The 18,806-nt window shown below is 41.2% G+C and overlaps 2 protein-coding genes across 2 annotated transcripts; one reads left to right on the forward strand and one right to left on the reverse strand.

The window, feature by feature from the left end:
* The first annotated feature begins 4,776 nt into the window (after positions 1–4,776).
* On the forward strand, positions 4,777–5,733 carry LOC104578371 (olfactory receptor 5V1). Its single transcript, XM_010225926.2, has one exon. It carries the CDS (start codon positions 4,777–4,779, stop codon positions 5,731–5,733), a length of 957 nt encoding a protein of 318 aa, XP_010224228.2.
* Positions 5,734–11,638: 5,905 nt separating this feature from the next.
* On the reverse strand, positions 11,639–18,196 carry TRIM39 (tripartite motif containing 39). Its single transcript, XM_010225927.2, has 6 exons — positions 17,740–18,196; positions 14,446–14,541; positions 14,011–14,238; positions 13,492–13,514; positions 12,869–12,984; positions 11,639–12,192 (listed from the first exon to the last, which is right to left on the reverse strand). The coding sequence occupies exons 1-6, from the start codon at positions 18,151–18,153 to the stop codon at positions 11,654–11,656; spliced, it is 1,416 nt and encodes a 471-aa protein (XP_010224229.2). The 5' UTR covers positions 18,154–18,196; the 3' UTR covers positions 11,639–11,653.
* Between the last annotated feature and the right edge of the window lie 610 nt (positions 18,197–18,806).

Here is an 18,806-nt window from a genome sequence, read left to right on the forward strand (position 1 = left end):
GTGGTCCAATCTATTTTAAATAAAGACAATGGGTCAAATAGAGCTGGCTGCATTGCACTACTGGGGGAGCTGTTTTAAAATTGCCTGGACTAATCTGGTTTTGAATTCTGCTATTTTTGCTGGGATGGCACACAGCTGACTAAAGAATCAGGTCTGCTTAGCAAAGAGAGTAAACGCAGAGAGTATCCTGGCAAAGATAAGGCAAAGATAAGGCAAATTCACAAGTTTCACTGTCTCCCTCTGCTGCCCCAGACTTCCTATTTTGCGGATTTCTAAGTGCTACTCTATCTTCTTTGCAGAATCTGGAAAAATGGGACAAAGTTTTGATTAGAAACATAATTTTTAATTTAATTTTAGAATAAATAATATTTTGAGGGAGCCTAGCAATGAATATGGAGCATACCTGTAGTGTCACATGCAGTGAGGGATTATTCTTTTGCAACAGAACTACTTCAGAACATTTTTTTCTCTATATTTGAAACAAAGATGGCCATGCAAATAAAAAATGATCATTTTCTTCTTCATGTCTAGTCAGCTAAGTCTCTAATTGGCTGGGACCATAATGATCATCTTTTGTTGGAGAGCTTTAAAAGTTGGAGACCCGAAAAGCTCCCGCTACTAGTCAAAATCAGTCTGTTTTCATCACATTACACTAGGAACATAGTCCTGGTGTGGCTTGGAGAGGGGTGAACAAAGCCCTTCTCCAGCCAAACAATTTCCCTAATAATATACCTATAATGATACATCTGAAAACTAGATGTGGCATTGAGTGCCAACAGCCCAAAGCTCTCTCTGTAGTCATGGGAGTCTCTCATCTTGATGGGGCAATGTGTCCCAGTCTAAAAGAGGTTTCTAAGCTACATGATGTGAACCTCTCCTTGAAGTTGTCTATATTTTCACATATAACTACACTACTACCGTTCGTAAGTGTACTTTTTAAGGAGATCGTTAGCTATACCACATACCTCATTCTGATGGCTAGAAACATATTTTAGCAGCATGCCAAACATTGCATTGTAACGAGAGTGGTTTATCAGCCATTAGGATTTAGATGTAAGAGTTCAGATAAGAAGTATCAGAAAGGGAATATCTCACAGGCAGGAGGTTCATTATTTTGGCTAGCACTAGCACAGCATTACTGGACTAGCTGTAAGGCAATGCGTTTAGGAGCCATGTATCATACAGAGATTTTGTATGAAGTACTGCCCTCTTGTGGCTGTCAAATAAAAGTTGCCTTTGGGTAACTCGGAAAGTTCTCAGCTAGCGGATATCGCATTAATTAAGCCGGTTTTGAAGAATGGAAGTGCACAGCCCTAGTCCTACTCCTGGGCATACATGAGATGTAACTGCTCACTATTTCTCTTTCTGGTATTTGTAGGTTTTATTACAGAATGATTATCTCCATTCTCTGTTTCAAAACTTCATAGGATACCTGATTTCTGATGGTCCTAGGGCTTACTTAAGTACACAGAAAGAGAACGGGGCCTCTTGAGTTTATTCCAGCTGAAGGTCTATGCAAACGTGGCAAGGTAGACTTGTGTTTGATCCTAGGAGTGACTAATAAACAATATTATTCATGTTAATACTGCAAAGTTATTGCATAGTAGTGTTGGACGGCAACTGTGGAGGCCCGTTTTGAGAACAGTAGTGTGGCATGTCTTGTTAGTAGACAGCCAGCTTCAAGGATGGCAGTGCAGGTCAGCAGACAGGGAGTAAAAGCAACTGTCTGGCTGCTATGTGACCAAGAAGCTGGTTGGATAGTTGCAGCATAAACTTTTAGATTACTGATCCATTTGGTAACGGTGCTTCACATTCTTTTAGACAAATAAGGTGCTACATCTGGAACAGTACACTATATAAGTTTTATCTGATATTTAATAAAGTGACTTTGGTGTTTGACTCGGGACTTTGGTGTTTGACTTGGGACTTTGGTCTTTGATTCAATATACTGGAGTCCATTCCTTTGCAAGTTGCAACAGGCAACAAGAGGGAGCCAGAGGAAAAGTGATATTAAATTAAATAAATGCATGGATGCTTCCTGGAATAAAAGTTTTTGAATATTCTCCAAGTAGTGCTGGTAATTTATGTTCATTCTTATTCCTGGGTACGTATCCACTACAAGTAGTCCATGAATTTCACAAGTGCCTTGCCTTTTGTCATTTCAGGAGGGCCTATACAAAATTAAAAGTGTGTTCCTGTGAAAGAATTGGATTTTGTCCAATAATAAAATCAGCACAGAAGGAGTTTAGAGGATACTGTGCTAGCTGTGCTGGAAAAGTCATTATGACACTTCCACAACAGTCATTTACAGTATGTCCTTTACTCTGCAAAAAGGTTCTGAATGCGTGTGTTACCCCTCCCCTTTCTTAAGGTATATTCTTTTGATGGGGAGTTGATGCCATATTTATTTTGGCCTAATCTGTGTAAGCCATTGATTTTACATCAATAAAAAATGGTTTAAAGAAGCATCTTCTCAAGCCTGTAGTTTACTGTAAACAAGTCACTTACTTAAAATGATGGAGTCTCTTGAGATATAAAACTTCAGTAACCTGGAAGGGCCCATGAGGCAGAGTTGTAGGACCTAAGGAGAAAGACGATGTTCCTTTCCCTGAAAGTAGATACAGGTTCCAAACCACCTATAGAAAGTCCCAGAATATGAAAGTCATAGTAATCAAAATATTCAGGATGATGACATATTTTTATCACATTTCTAGCTTCCCTTGATCTTTTGAGAATATTCTGAAAAAGCCTACGATACGCAATAAAGATAGCATCCAAGAATGCCTCAGAGACAGTCCTCCCCAGATACTCTCCTCAGCAATATTTATGGAACCTCATTAAAATATGAAGACATTTTCTCTCACAATCAAGCAAGCGATTTTGCCCATGTTTATGGATGTCTGCATGAATATACCTAGGTGCCAAAACTGGACTGACCACTTGCTTAACAGACTGGTGCTTCCTAAGTCACTATTGAAATAGCTTTTCTGTCATATGAAGATATTCCTTTCAGATATGGAAAAAAAAGGACAGTCACATTTCCTGATCAGTGTATATTACCAGTGCTGAACTCCTTGTAGCAGTGAGTGTTTCTGTGATAATTTTCCACTGTATTTCACCTCAATAACTTTGTTTTAAGAATACATGATGCTGTGGTTTAAAGTACCATGTGTTAGTGCTGACTGAAACATTTCTAATGATATTTTAAGGTATGACCTTAGCCCTTTCAAGTTGGAAATGAGCTTCTATGAGAATGAGGCAAGAGATGAGGTTGTTTTAGATTTGGTTTCATAATTATGTATTTTATGTTGTTTATTTTTATCTCTTACAAGGAACAATGTAGTATTTATTTATACCATATAATCATTGTGATCCAGATTTGAAAATAAGGTTGTGAATTTTTTCCCCTGTGTTCCTTGGGTGTTGCTGGAGAGTGCAAATGATTTTGCTGCTCACGAATTGCTATACTGGTTGACAGTAAAGAATTTCCTGCACAAGATTCAGCTAGAATATTCTTGCTAGCTCTTGTTATGGAACCAGCATGCAAGCCATTCCTGCAAGTACTGAGTTATTGTTTAATGCAGTAGTGCAAGGTATTTGGAAAGATCCATCAATGCCAAGTCTGCCTAGACTTCTATGCATTGGGAGAGGGGGAAAAATATAAATTTCTGAGTAGATCCTAAAAGTAATAATGCTGTTATGAAAGTCTACAGCACAAAATTTGTAAATTTAGATATAGAATTCTTTTACCAGACACTAGATTATATTGTGTTTTTTAAATCTTATCAGATAAAGCTGAAAAAACAAAATGCATTCTGTGTATACCACACCTTCCAGTAACTAGTGAGGGTGGAATTCCTCTGTACAAGAATTACTTCACCTAAAAAAATAGTCCCTAGTTTCATCTAGAGACAATATTTTGTCCTTTGACAATAGTAGCATCGCTAAATAATTTAGGTTGAAAGGACTTCTAGAGGTTTGTATTGCACTCACCCTGCTCAGAGTAAGGCTGCTTTCAAAGCCATACCGGGTTGCTCAGGGCCTTTTCTATCTAAGTTTGGAACAACTCCAAAGATGAAGAGGCCATCATTTCTCTGGGTACTTCCTCCACAGGTGTAGCACTCTTCTGAATTTAATGTTTCTTATTTCTAGTTGGAATTTCCCTTGTAGCTTGTTTCTGTTGCCTCTTGTCCTTTCTCTATGCATCTCTAAAGAGTCTGATTTCATTTTTACAACCTCCCATTAAGCAGGTGAAGTTTGTAAATAGATTTTTCCCTTCGATTTCTCTTCTAAAGGCTGAAGTTGAATCCTCTGATTAATTCACCTCTGCTTTCACTCTACTCATTTGAATGGAGGCAAGATTAACCTTATCTCTGACTACTCCTAACATTCTTACTGGAGACCCCTGGGCTAGGACATATATTTAACACAAACAGAAAGAACATATCTGTAAATACCTTAGAGAGAGAGATGGTGGATGGAGATGAGATAAAATTGTCTTCAACTCTTCACCTTTCCAAACTTTGAGAAGATGAATTGCACACAATGAAGTAAACCTTTTTGATTAATCACTGTACACTTGATGATTATTTTTTTGCTTATTACATTAGATATATCTGAGTAAAGTTTAGATTTTTGAGTGAAGTGAAGTAAACTTTCAAGTGTTTTTGAACTACTAAACAGACACAAAAAAGTCAGGCTTATTGAAAGAGGGATGTAATTTTGACAAAGTTACCACTTCTTTGTTCCAGGTATATCTTTGAAATCATTTCTGCAATGAAAGGCAAGATAGACAGGATCAATGTATCAGCAGTATCTGAATTTATTCTGGTAGGTCTTTCTGATGCTCCACAGGTACGTTTTCTTCTCTTTGTGCTGTTTTTGATCATCTATTTGGCCACGCTGGCAGGCAACATCACAATCCTTGTTGCCATTAGCACAAATACTCGCCTGCACAACCCAATGTACTTCTTTCTTTGCAACCTCTCTCTTCTGGATATCTTATGCCCCACTATAACTGTACCAAAGATGCTGGAGGCCTTGCTGTTTGAGAACAAGGTGATCTCATTCACTGGCTGCATGGTCCAGTTGTTCTTCCTCATTGATGTTGTGGGCACAGAGATTTTTCTCCTGGCTGTGATGGCATATGACCGTTACGTTGCAATATGTTATCCGTTGCAGTACATGAATATCGTGAATATGAAACTGTGTGCTCACCTGGCCATTGGTACATGGATAGCAGGATTTTTTAATTCTCTGTTGCACACATCTTTCATTTTTATACTCTTTTTCTGTGATTCTAATAAAGTTGACCAATACTACTGTGATATTCCCCCATTGCTGGCCCTCTCCTGCTCTCCTACTTACGTCAGTGAACTGGTAATTCTCACCGTTGCTGGGGTCCTTGGAAGTGGTGCCTTTCTGGTCACACTGATCTCATACGTCTATATCCTCTTGACTATTCTGTGCACGAACTCTGCTGAGAGCAGGCACAAAGCTTTCTCCACTTGCGGTTCTCACTTGACAGTGGTATGCCTTTTCTATGGGGCCACCATTTGCACATATGCACGGACTTCCTCCAGCTATTCACCCAATCAGGACAGGATCGTTTCCATGCTCTATGGGATCTTCACTCCCCTGTTAAACCCCATGATCTACAGTCTGAGGAATAAAGAAGTTAAAAGTACCCTAAGAAGAATGATCAGACAGGCTAGAACTGCTTTAACGAGATGAGAAGATCTCTCCCAGCTGTCTCCACTGGACACGAAGCAATTAGGTAGGTCCTGCACTTCATGATTTCTCCCTGTCAGGTGGTGGATTCATGTCCTCTAACCTTAGTCATATAAAAACTTAGATGCCAAGCTCAAAAATCCTTTCCTGTGCTTCCTTTACAGTTAAAAGGTGTGCACCTCTAGGAGGTCAACCTGATGGCATGACTAACCTCATTTCCATAGAAGTTGATAAGCTGGTAGTTTTTCCTCCACTGAGCACAGAGGAAACTTAGATACACAGCCTTACAGAGAGTGAATGACAGGAAGAGATCCTATAGCACACAAAGATATATATTCTTCTGTACTAAAGCAGTTTATAGGACTGGGGGTACTTTTTTGACCATATTACTCCTATGAAGGAACAGATCTTTTGTGTAAGAGTCACTGGAAGAAAAGCTCCTTTGACATTACTAAAGGTCAGAAATCTGGGCATGTTTTCACCAGGCATGCCAAGAATACAGCTGCAATATCTGCAGTGTGAACACAAGATCACATGCAGGTCACACCAGCGTGAACATGCAGGTTTCCACCATGCATCTCAAAACTGGTCTGCGAGGCTGGAAATCAGCTCCCATAAACTGAGATGTGAACTGTGCTGAAGTCTACAAATAAGCTACTCTTCTAAGACTGCTTTTCTGTCCTGTGCAGAGGCAGGAAGACTTGACAATCACAAGGATTCGGTGAACATTTCACGGGTATGCCTGAGTCTTTCTCAATGTTGCCAGTACTGAAGGTAGGTTTACAGAGTGTGCTTTAGGTCAGGACAAGCCCATTAAAGCAACAGTGTTTCCTTCCAGGCAGAAGTGAAGATGTGGCTGACAAAACTGTGGAAATGGGTGCATAAAGAATCACAAAACAGTTGAAGTTGGAAGAGAGCCCTGGAAAATGTCTGGTCCATCACTCAAGTAGGGGCAGCTAGGGCAGGATGCTCAGGACCATGTTCAGTTGGGTGCTGAATATCTCTAATGACAGAGGCTCTGAACCCTCTTTGGACAACCTGACCTAGTGTTCAATCATCCTTGCAGAGAAGTTTCTCTGGTTCAAATGGAATTCCCTGAGTTTTAGTTTGTGCCGATTGCCTTTTTTTCCTGTCACTGGGCACCACTGAGAAGAATCTGACTCCATCTTCTTTGCACGTTTCCAACAGATATTTATAAACATCAATAAGATGCCCTGCCATGACCCTTCTTTTCTCTAGGCTGAACAGTCCTCTGCTTTCCCTTGTAAGAAAATCATTTCATGATCCTTGACTGGACTCACTCCGTTAAAAGGAGAGTGCTGTGCAGACTCCTGTGTGTGCTATAAATCTGGGTAGATCTTAACTATGTCTCTCTGCTGGGATGATAAAAAGCTCATGGCTAGAGATGGACTTCAGGTTTGTTAAAGCACTATGGCATAGTATTCCAGCCATAGTGCTGAAGTATAACTGACATGGCTTCATTGTTTTCACATTGCTCTGTCCTGAAAATAAATGTCAAGGATGTGTTTCTTAGTGGCCTTTTACTGTGGTTTCTGTCTTTCTATAAAGGCTAAGCTAATGATTGTATCCTGCTGGAGCTCAGCTCTCATTGCCGATGAATGTTCATTTCTAATAGTAAATCAGCCAAAGCATGAAAATATTTGAAGTTTTGTTCACCCTCAGCTGTGGGTCATATTGACAATGGGTTTATGTTTTCTGCTCTTTTAAAAAGTATATTTCAACAGCTTTAAAAATAGTGTGATTGTCTATTACTGTCCAAAGGCATTTGCGTCTGTACCAAGGCTTTATATGCAGTTCTCTGTGCAGCAGGTGTACAGAAATCAAGAAATTGGCATTCATCTCATCCCAAAGTAAATATTTCTCATATGGCAGATGAACTGAAACATCCTAATAACTTTTCTATTAACTGAAAAAAAGCATTGGAACCATACATGGGTATGTATTTCCCCAAAATAGGGAATTCCTACATATGCAGTTAAGTAAAAAATAGTAGGGCATTGTCTTCGGAACAGATTTGGTATGACTACCACTATGTAAGTAATGCAGAACCACATCTATATCTGTCTATCTCTTTCCCTTCCCTCTCTACTCCCAGGACAACTACAGGTCACAGTTTGGAGTGGCTCCTCGTTAATAGTTTTCACATGGCTAACCCATTTTGAAATGGCAAACAGGAGTATAGAACTGAACCATTTGAAGGTGAGCCATACTATGCTTGCAGAGTTTTTTGAAAAAAATAGTTTGTATTGGCAGCTGGAATACCCTTTCTTACCCTTTTCAGAATGGTCATGCCAATGTAATAATCATCAACAAACTGAGGCAATGGGATGACTGCTTCTGATACTGAACTGATTGTGCAGTCATTGACAATGTTTACTACCTATATAAATGGAAGGAATCTCTTACTAATTGTGATCCAGCACTGTCTGAATAATATGGAAATATTTTCTGCACTCATAGCCTGAAAAAGAGAGTTCAGATTTTTCTAAAAGCTACAGGTAAGTTAATGACCATGAATATCTGTATCTTTGCTTCGGAGATGGAAAATTAAGCAGACAGCTGGGCATTAGACAAGCATATCTTTTTTCATTGATCAAGATTTTCAAAATGCATATTATTTCAGGTGGAAAACCTGCATAAGGCTCTTCAAAAGAAAGAAAGGTTGAAGAAGTATAAGGGATATTCTGAAAATAAGTTTCTTTAAAGCATTTAAGATTGAGCTGTTGGAAAAGGTTTGGAACTTGGTTTAGTAATATTTTTGAATGATACCTGTGTCATTGCTTTGGCTGCAAACTATTTCACAGCAAATAAAGGCTTTAGAAGACTTTTTTTTTTATCCTAATCAAAATGATATGCAGGTACATTTGAACTATATATCAAACATTGTCTGAGAGTGGGACTGCACAACGCTATCACAGAAATCCGGTGCAATAGGTTAAAAAAAAGTGTGACCATAGCTCTGCTGGGAACAGAGGCCAAGGCCTTTAGAAGCTGTAGAGATTAGCTTCTTTTTGCTTGATTTGGGTTTGGTCATTGCTGCTTCTGTTGGATTTAGCATGGATAGTTTCTGGAATACTTGATCTAGAAGACTTTTTTTTTTTTTTGGAAAGAGCTTTTTTTTTTAGGTATCATAGTCCAACTAAGAGCAGCATACAGACATGCAGCTATACTGTACCACCCTGAAAACCTTGTGGGTTTATACAAGAAAATGTAAAATTCAGAGATGCAAGAAACATTTCTTATTCCTCCCCTCTCCCTCATGCAGTTCTTTAAGAGCAATTAGACTAAGGAAAGAAGTCTTTTTTTGAACCTTTGGCAACTAAATCATAGCTGGAAAGGACATAAAGGACATGTTTCAGCATGTGATGTAGCATATTTTTGTTTTCTCTCTGTGGTTTGGTGTAGGACATTAGACCAACCACTTAAAAATCCTGATGGATTGGATGGATTGGATTGGAATAGAAGGTCAATGACAAAAAAGACTTTAAAACTTTTGTTTAACATACATGCTTTCTTGTTTAACTTTTATTTGTATCCACCCTATTTAATAATTACTATCATCTTTATACTAAGTTAATTATCCAACAATGAAATGAATCACCATCTGTGAGGTTCCGCTTCAGTTTTTGTTAACGCAATGCAGTCAGCCCCAGTTGGAGCCCACTTATAGTTTTGATGGTGTGCTCTATCCGCCTGCAGATAGAGTACCCCCTCCCTGACTGATAAAAAAAAGGAGAACAGATCCATGATCCTTGAGCTTGGACAAGGCACAATGGAGGCACGGTAATGGTCAACCAAATATGTACTTTTTATTGGTCACAACTCCTGAGGGTAACAGCCTGGCACAAGGAGTGAGAAAGAGAGGGGAAACAGAGAAGAGCGAGAAAATAAGCAGAAATGAGGAAAGCAAAAGTAGCAATAGCCACCACCCTGGATCCCACAGAGTCCCGTGGGTCCCTCGTTGATGATCCTCAGTAGTCGGTTGTGGGGTTGCACATGCAGGTTCTTGAATGGCTGTGTTTTATGGCAACAATTCTGCTGTGTCATTCTGCTGCGGTTGGTGGGCACCAATCACCTTCGCACATAGGTGCTTCAGTATCTAGGAAGAGGTGTGATCTTTCAGTGCTTCTTAGTGAGCCTCCTCCTCTTGGAGCTTCAGGCCATAGAAGGTGAGACTTAAGATGGTGGTGGATTTTCTGAAACATTGAAAAAAATGGTGGAGCCAAGTCCTACAGCCTCTTGGACCCCTCTTCCTTCCAGGACCACATCATAAGATTCTTCTTGGGCAGACTAAATTCTGCTCTCCAAACACAGAATTATGACTTTGCTTTTTGCCCTCCTCACTGGATCCTGATTTTTACCATTTTGTGATCACTGCAGCTAAGCCTATGCCTCACTTCCTTATCTCCAACCAGTTCTTCCTTGTTTGTATGCATGATATCCAAAGTACCTCATTTCCTCAGTTTCTTGATCAGTTGTGTTAAAAAGTTGGAATCAATGCACACCAAAAATTCCCTGCATAGCTTGTGCCCTATTCTGTAGCCCATCCAGCCAATATCAGGGTGTTTGAAGGCCTGTGAAAATAAAGTTTATTTAATTTCTCTGAAGCATACCTCATCTATTTCTTCTGCCCAAAGAGAAGCAGCATTATCTACAGCAGACCCCTATTACATGGTCACCCAGGCTAGTTTCCCCACCAATCCTAACCCATGTAGGTTATGTAAGTTACATAGCTCTCACCTTGTCCCAAAGTGCATGCATTCCAGATACTCTTTCAAATATTTCTCCTCACACTTGAAACAGTTTGCATTTTAAACAAGAGCCTAAATTTTGTCAAGCTTAACTTGATGGCTTTAAGGAAATACTTCAGCTACTGCCTTTCAGATCATATTCATTTAATTTCTTCTGCAAAATCTAAGTTGACAGCAGGCACACTTTTTTCGTACTCGTCTTCCACCACAGTTGTCTGCCTTCTGACAATATAAAGATAACTAAGGTCACTATCCCATGATACTAAATCCTTGCTGTTGAAGGGACCGTGTCTGTATTACCAATAATTTAGGCCATTAGGGATAAAAATCAAAAGACTATTTTGCTCTTCTCATGAGTTTGAATGATAGTGAGTGTACTAAGATGTCACAGCAGAAAAGTCTGGCAGATAACTGCTCTACAAGTCAGTTGGTGACCACTGTTCAAACAACCTACATAAAACTTTCTCCAGGAAAGCAATAGTTATTCCATGTCAAACTTTTGACGCTTCCCAGAGAGTTCAGTGTTCCGACCTACAGTAATGTGGGACTCAGTTCCCTAAATACAAGTTTTATGACAGACAAGATGACCCAAGGTATCTAATTTGGTCCCTAGATTCTGGTCCAGAAAAGTTAGACATGTCAGTCATGTTTTATTTCTGAAAATAGCCAAAAAGACCAGACATCTTATACTGCAAAACAGGAAAAGAATTGCCTATTAAGAGCAGAACAGGTAGATGTTTCTGTAATATTTCTTGTGATTCTATGAACTTTGACAGCAGGAACTACTTTCCCAAAATAGTCATTTATTTCAAAGCCATCTGGCAAATCATAAGACATTCATCAACATAATAATGCCAATTATTCTGGAATTTAAAAATGTACACATAAAAAGCAACGTAGACTTGAATACCCTTCTAGGATTATTTTAACTGCTCTACAAGGTTCAAGAAATTACTACAAATTATGAAGAGCTGCAGAGGTCTAACATGGGGAGAAGGAAGTATACTTAGTTTCCCTGTAAATCCAGGGCTTCTTGTTGCTGAAAATAGGATTTGGACCAGAGGCTTGCTCTGGAAGCATTTCCTTTTTGACACCCCATCAGCATTTTGTCTATTGCATATTCTATCTATTAGGAGAGGAGCAACAAATGATTAGTACCAGTCTGAGGGTTCACATATACTCAGTGGGTCGGCATTAATATCACCTATGCATACACCTGGATAGAAGAGGGGACAGACTGCCTCAGCAAAGATGACATCAAAAGTGTAGATATGAGAACAGTTAGTCATGTTATAAAAGGAGACTTTTCCAGCTTCATAGTCAAGAAAGATTCCAACACGCTTTGGTTTAACATTAAGCAGCAGTGGGGTAAAGGGGGTGGTCATGGCCACATATTGTTCATTCCATAGACGCACCCTCCAATAGCCCAACTCCTGCTTGGGGTCTTGTACATTGGAACTAGCAGACTCATAACAAACACCCAGAGCCCAGTGGGTTTTGTTCCCTACTTCAACCTCCCAATAGTGGCGGCCAGAAGAGTAGGAAGATGATCCCAGCACACAGGGGTATGTAGTGAAACGCCGAGAACTGTGTGGCAGCTCCTGGGGGATGTCAATGAAATAAACACTCTTCAGATTCTCCGAGAGTACCAAATTGGGATGAGCTGTCTGAGGGTCCAGAGTCACATCTCCTGTGGCAGAGCAGAGACCATATATGAGAAAGCAAGGAAAACCAAGGGGGAGGGAGACATGGATTCTCACACCTCACCCCAGAAAAAAAATCAACTGGAGAAGAGCAATTACACAGCCGTTTGTCCATTCACAAGGCAGCTGGGGATCTGTGAGACCTCCACACCCCATATCCTCCCCATACCACAGGTTCGAGTTGCCTTCTCAGAGTCCCTACCCCAAACCATCTTAGCTCTATGCTATGCTCCCTTTCTCCTGAAGTTACCTTCCAGTTACCTTCCTTTGCTAGTCTACACTAGGCTATACTTCACCCCTGCAGCTCCACTCTACCAACAACACTGGGATCAGAGGTCCCTTCTGCTCTTAGGCAAAGTAACAGGGGTACTCTTGAGCACATGTACTAATATAACAGAATTTCTCCACAGAGAGGCCCACAAATGAATCTTCAAGCCCATTTATTGGGGTGACCAACAAGACAACCATTTGAAAGAGCAGTCAAGTTTAGTCACTTCAACATGTTAAATGCCAGGCCTGGGCATACAGATGAATTCACTGCTAAACAGAAGACACTTTTTGGAGCCAAGGACTGAACTCAAGTCCCAGTTCTCCTCTATATAGTTCTAGTTCTCCTCTATATAACTATATATAACCTAGTTCTCCTCTATATAACTTAATTACCTGTGTACTTCTTCAGCATTTTCTTAAGGTGAAATAATGGCCTAGGGAAATAGGCCATTGACCTCTTCAGTTCAACAGAGACAGAAGGCAACTCCAGATTCTTAAAAGTTTCATACCTAGGGGAGGAAAAAAAGGGACCTTACCTAGAAAGTGTTTTTTTTTTTTCTTTTTTTCTTTTTTTTTTTTTCCCCTTCAAACCATGTCTAGAAGACACCATTCCCTAATACAAAACACAACAGTTGCTTCTAGGAATTATTGCTCTGCTAAGACTGAAATGGTGGAAGCTTACTGAAAGTCTATATGCTCCCTGAGAAAATACAACAGGAAAATTTTAAGGGAAAGAAGCTGACAATGCAGATTAGGCCCAGAGTCTGTATAATTATCTTGGTCTGAGAAAAGGTAAAGGACAGATGAGAACGCAAGTATTGCGGGTTTTGTTTTCCAGGTGTATCATTCTGTTATAGTGCAATGCAGGCAGTCTCCTAACAACACACCGAAATAATGGCATATTAACTCCAGAGGAATGAGCACTCCTACCACGCAACTGCATCTTCAACTACTAATGGCTTCTTCCCTATCTCATCTCCTCCCCCACTCCCAAATAGATTAGAAGGACACCTCACCTCTGCAAGACACTTTGCATGTCCTAGAAAAGAGGAGGAAAGGCAGTAAGTAAAATTGCACCAAAGAAGCCTCCCATCAACCTACATATTTTAGGGTGTGCCTGCATTTCCAGAAATCCTCATACCTTTAGTCCTGGGTTTTTTCTAACCCAGAAGTCATTAATTTTGCCAATTATTCTGTTGAGGAATGGAAAGAAAGGCAGCATCTGGGTGTGACTTATCTAGATGATGATGCATACCTTACATTTTTAGCCCTTGCATATAAAGTCTTGCTTTACCATGACCACATTAAAACTCAGCTTTTTCCTCACCAAGAAAGATCAAAGTCGTTTTGGTATCAGCTATACCACATGGAACATATTAAACAGGGAGATTCAGGGCTCCTGGTTGAGCCATACAGATTGTTACCTCTAAAAATGCAAGGTACAGCTTCAATACCCAGAAAAAGGAACTACAATCGGAGCTTCTTTGAAATGTGTGATCCACACACTGATGATAAGAAAGTGCCATCATACAGACCTTGAGCACTCCTGCTCTGGACTCCAGGCATCTCTCCATGTCCACTATGAGGGTGTTGAGAGAGCAGCACTGCTCTGAGAGATGCGCTCTGGTGGTCTTCAGCCTCCCCAAGATCTCGGTCTCTTCTGCTCTCAGGCAATGCAACTGCTGGTCTTTCTCTTGCTCCAGGAAGGACCGTAGTTCTTCAAAGTCACAGGTGATGCGCTTATGACAACTGCGCACTAACTCCTATCAGGGAGAGAATTCACTGGGAGATTATAGAGCATCTCACAGCTGTGTACTGACCCGAGTCAACACCCTCAGGGAAAGAAAAAGCCCCTCTTGTCAACTTTTCTTAACCAACCCCACCACTCCAGTTCATGCCAGCTGGATGGGCCTGCTGAAAATGTTTCTACCCCACTCCTCTGAGCTCTTCCCCTTCTTCACTCTGCTTACTCTCAACTCCTTGGGCTTCTTCTCCTCCATGGATATATGCTCTTTCAAATCCTTTGCTTTCCTGCCCAGGTCCTCCAAGCAAGATTGTAGCTTCTCCTGGGGAAGGAAGGGCAAGAGATTCTACTCAGACAAAACAGTCCAAAGGATCTGATGCTAAACCAACCCTTGGATTATAAAGCTTGGATTATACCATTAGAGAATGATATTCCAATTTATCTAACATGTCACTTCATGCAGTTTGCTGTCATGGGGTGTCAGTTATGGATTCCAGTAATCCTTCAGCTATTCAGACTGAATAGCCTGCATCAGGTACTACTTTTTCAAGTTAACACAGTTCTGAACATCTGTGCGTACAGCAGCAATACAAGTTACAATATACCTCTGCCCACAAATTTTAGCTTCTGAACAGCAGCTAAAAGTACAGACAAGGAGTCAAAGTAAGACAGTTATACAGTTTTTTTTTTTTTTTTTTTTTTTTTTTTAAACCTAGGAAGTCAATGACCAGGTAACCTGCTATATGTCTGAATCAAAGAGATTTCTGACTCAAGCCTCAGGAACAGCAGGAATTACTCAGTGGAACATTGGAAATTTTGCTCTAACACTGCTCTGAAAATGACCAAAACTGAATCCTAAGCTGTGATTCCTAAAAATGGACCTGAAAAATGCATCCAACATTTTGGATATAACTTGTGCAGATGCCATTGTTGGGATTCTGTCCAGAATTAAGACGTATAAATTTACATGAATTGGCTATGCCTGAATTCCCAGTATAATTACAGGAGTATTCTAGAAAACTAATCAACTGACCATGCAGCTACTGTAGGGTGAAATGAATAGGTACATTTGTCAAACGGAATTCTAGTCACCAACAAAGCTAACTCAATTAGTTTAGGAATCCTCAGAGGGCGAACCACATATCACACTGCTGCTGGAATGTTTCTTCAGCTTCAAGCTGGAGAAGCATTGAGCAGTAACATGTTTCTAGTGTCTGAATCTACCACAATTTTGTATGATGTCATCTCAAGCTGTCAACGAATATACATGGAAATATACCTATACCAATATATTCCCACATATATTCATACAGCTGCCTTAGTTCCGGTTCCTGCTTGAAGTAACCAAGAGATTCTAGTTTCATCACTGGACCGTAGAAATGAAACACTGGTCAGAAGTTCTACATCCCTCTTGTACTGGAGGGCCCAGTACTTCACAGTATTCCAGGCGTGGCCTCACCCGAGCCGAGTACAGGGGCAGGATCACCTCCCTCAACCTGTGGGCAACACTCCTAATGCAGGCCATGATGCCATTGGCCTTCTGGGCTACAAGGGCACATTGCTGACTCATGGTTAACTTGTTTTCAACCATAACTCCCCAATCCCTCTCCATAGAGCTTCTTTACAGCAGGTCAACCTCTAGTCTGTACTGGTGCTTATTCCTCCCCAGGTGCAGGACCATGAACTTGCCTTTGCTGAGCCTCATGAGGTCCCCCTCCACCCAGCCCTCCAACCTGTCCAGGTCCCTCTGAATACCACCACAGCATTCTGGTGTGTCAGCTGCTCCACCCATTATTTATTTATATCATCCACAAGCTTGCTGATGGTGCACTCTGTCCCCTCATCTAAGTCATTGATGAATAAGTTGAGTAGCACTGGACCAGTACTGACCCTCTTGATACATATCACTGTCCACTGATCTAACCCACACTTCCTGAGCTTCCCTATGAGGATGCTATAGGAAATGGTGTCAAAAGCCTTGCTGAAGTCAAGACAGACAACACCCACTGCTCTCCCCCTCATCCATCCATCCAGTCATCCCATTGTAGAAGGCTATCAGATTAGTTAAACATGACTTTCCTCAGTAAACCCATACTGACTACTCCTGGTCACCTTTTCCTTGACATGCCTAGAGATGGTCTCCAGAATGAGCTGATCCATCACCTTTTCAGGGATGGAGGTGAGGCTGACTAGCCTGTAGTTTCCTGGCTCCTCCTCCTTGCCCTTTATGAAGGCTAGAGTGATGTTGGTTTTCTTCCAGTTCTCCAGCACCTCTCCTGTTCTTTGTGACCTCTCAAAGATGATAGAGTAGCTGAGCAGTAATGCCTGCTAGTTCCCTCAGCACCTACAGGTGCTTCCCATTGCGGCCTATAGATTTGTGGGTGTCTACTTTGCCTAGATAACCTCTAATCCAATCCTCCTCAACCGGGGGAAAGTCTTCCTCTCTCCAGATTTTCTGTCATCTTCAGACTCTGTAGTTCACGGGGGTTAGCCTTAGCATGAAAGGCTGAAGTAAAGGCAGAATTTAGTAACTCTACCTTCTCTGTATCCTCCAACACAAAGGCATCCGCCTCATTCAGCGGCAGGCCCACATTTTCCCCAGTCTTCTTTTTGCCTCTGCTGTATTTGTAGAAGCCCTTCTTGGTGTCCTTGACATTTCTTGCTAAATTTAATTCAAATGGGCCTTGACTGTCCTCACCGCATCCCTGCATTCTCTAACAATGTTCCTGTATTCCTCCCAAGTGGTCTGTCCATTCTTCCACATTATATATGCTTTCTTCTTCTGTGTAAGTTTTCCCAAGAGCTCCTTGCCCATCCACGCAGGTCTCCTATCCCCTTTGCTTGACTTCTTTCTTGCAGAGGTGTCCCAATCCTTGAATATCAGTCAGTTCTCCTGGACCTCCTTTCCTTCTAGGGCCCTGGCCAAGGGGATTCCTCCAAGTAAGTCCCTGAAGAGGTCAAAGTAGGCGCTCTCAAAATCCAGGGCACAATCCTACTTCTTGCCCAGCTGCTTCTTCAGAGGATCTTGAATTCCAACATCTCATGGTCACTGCAACCAAGACTGCCCTCAATCTTCCTCTTTCCAACCAGATCATCTCTGTTTGTTAGCGCAGGTCCAGCAACATTCCTCTCCTCATTGGTTCATTTACCACCTGCCTCAAGAAATTACCTGCAATATTCTGCAGGAACTTCCTGGACTGTCTTCTTGTTGTCTTTCCAGAAGATATTGGGATGGTTAAAGTTCCCTATAAGGACCAAGGCCTGTGATCATGAAGGTAGTCAACTATCACCCTTTTGAGATATTTGCTGCCAAAGTCAAACTGGAAATGCAGTACTTGTTCCCAGACCTTTCTGCTGCATTCCTGTGTTTTAACAAGTATTGATAGGTCTGAACTACCCTACTTCCTTATTTATGATGAGATGGTTAGAAGTTTAAATGCTGGAGTGGAACATCAAGTATCTCAAACCCTGTAAAGGAAATACTTTCTAGCAGTACTTCTGGAAGATCCCATTTGCTTACCTTGTAGTTTTTGAGGACTTCATCTAGGGGCCCTACTGTATGATAGAGATGGCCATGGGAGACTGCACACACAACACACATGGCTTCCTGGTCCTCCTTGCAGAAGAGATTGATGACCTCATGATGCTTGTAGCAGATCTTCTCATTCTGCATCTTTTCCTTGACAAAAGGCAACTGCCTGGCTGTCTCTACTATGCTGGCCAGCTGCCGGTTGGGGTACATGATTTGTTGAACACAAACATGCCGACACGTTGGGCAGCTAAAGTCTTTAGTCACTGGCTTCCAGTATTGGGTGATACAGGCTCTACAAAAGCTGTGGCCACAAGGAATCATAACAGGGTCCTGCAGGTGGTCAAGACAAATGGCACAAGTGGTATCTATGTTAAGGACCTCCAGATGACTCAGGGAAGCCATTGATGCTTGCGCTTTGCGATGGGCACGGATGTCAGGAGACAGTTGCAGTACCCTAATACAGGAAAAGTCACCTGGAGAGAAAACAAACAAACAACACACAAAGCAAACAGACAACATACATAGAATCATTATGGTTGGAAAAGACCTTTAAGATCATTGAGTCCAACCATAAACCCTTCAACACCATGCCTACTAAACCATGCTCCTAAGTGCCTCATTTACGTATATACGTTACTCCTCATGTGGACTCAAGGAAGCCTAAGAGTCATGCCTCACATGTTCTCTCCTAGCTTGAGTGAGGAGAGAAGACTAGAGAAGAGACAAGATACATAATCCTGGTTCAGCTCCACTGCCCATAGTAACAGCTCATTCAGGATCATATCCTGTGCAGCACAGTTCTGCTGCAGTCCAAATAAGAACTTGTAACATAGCAGCTCAGTGTAACTTAGCTCAGTCCTAAGTACCTTTAATTAATCCCCATTCCCTTACATAAGGGAAGTGGGAAGTCAGTGTGGTAAACCATTTTGAATGATATGTATCATTAAAAAAGCACATGTCTTTCAGTCTGACATATATCCCCAAGCTTTGGGATCAGGGACCTACCTCCCTAAGGCAGGAAAGGAAGCCTGCTTTAGGTTGTTCAGTTACTGACC

The sequence above is a fragment of the Tinamus guttatus genome, unplaced genomic scaffold (genome assembly GCF_059628265.1).
Source record: "Tinamus guttatus ecotype Peru unplaced genomic scaffold, ASM5962826v1 Tinamus_guttatus_pri_ptg000546l, whole genome shotgun sequence".
NCBI classification, from domain to species: Eukaryota; Metazoa; Chordata; class Aves; order Tinamiformes; family Tinamidae; genus Tinamus; species Tinamus guttatus.

Bases quoted from the DNA above. Each gene is read 5' to 3' on its own strand.
- LOC104578371 (XM_010225926.2), top strand. From the start codon at position 4,777: ATGAAAGGCAAGATAGACAGGATCAATGTATCAGCAGTATCTGAATTT.
- TRIM39 (XM_010225927.2), bottom strand. From the start codon at position 18,153: ATGGCTTCCCTGAGTCATCTGGAGGTCCTTAACATAGATACCACTTGT. The intron at 12,985-13,491 runs GTGAGGTGTCCT...TTCCTCCCCTAG, and splicing joins ATGCAAAGTGTCTTGCAGAG to GTATGAAACTTTTAAGAATC. The intron at 12,193-12,868 runs GTAATTAAGTTA...GCTCTGCCACAG, and splicing joins AATGCTGAAGAAGTACACAG to GAGATGTGACTCTGGACCCT.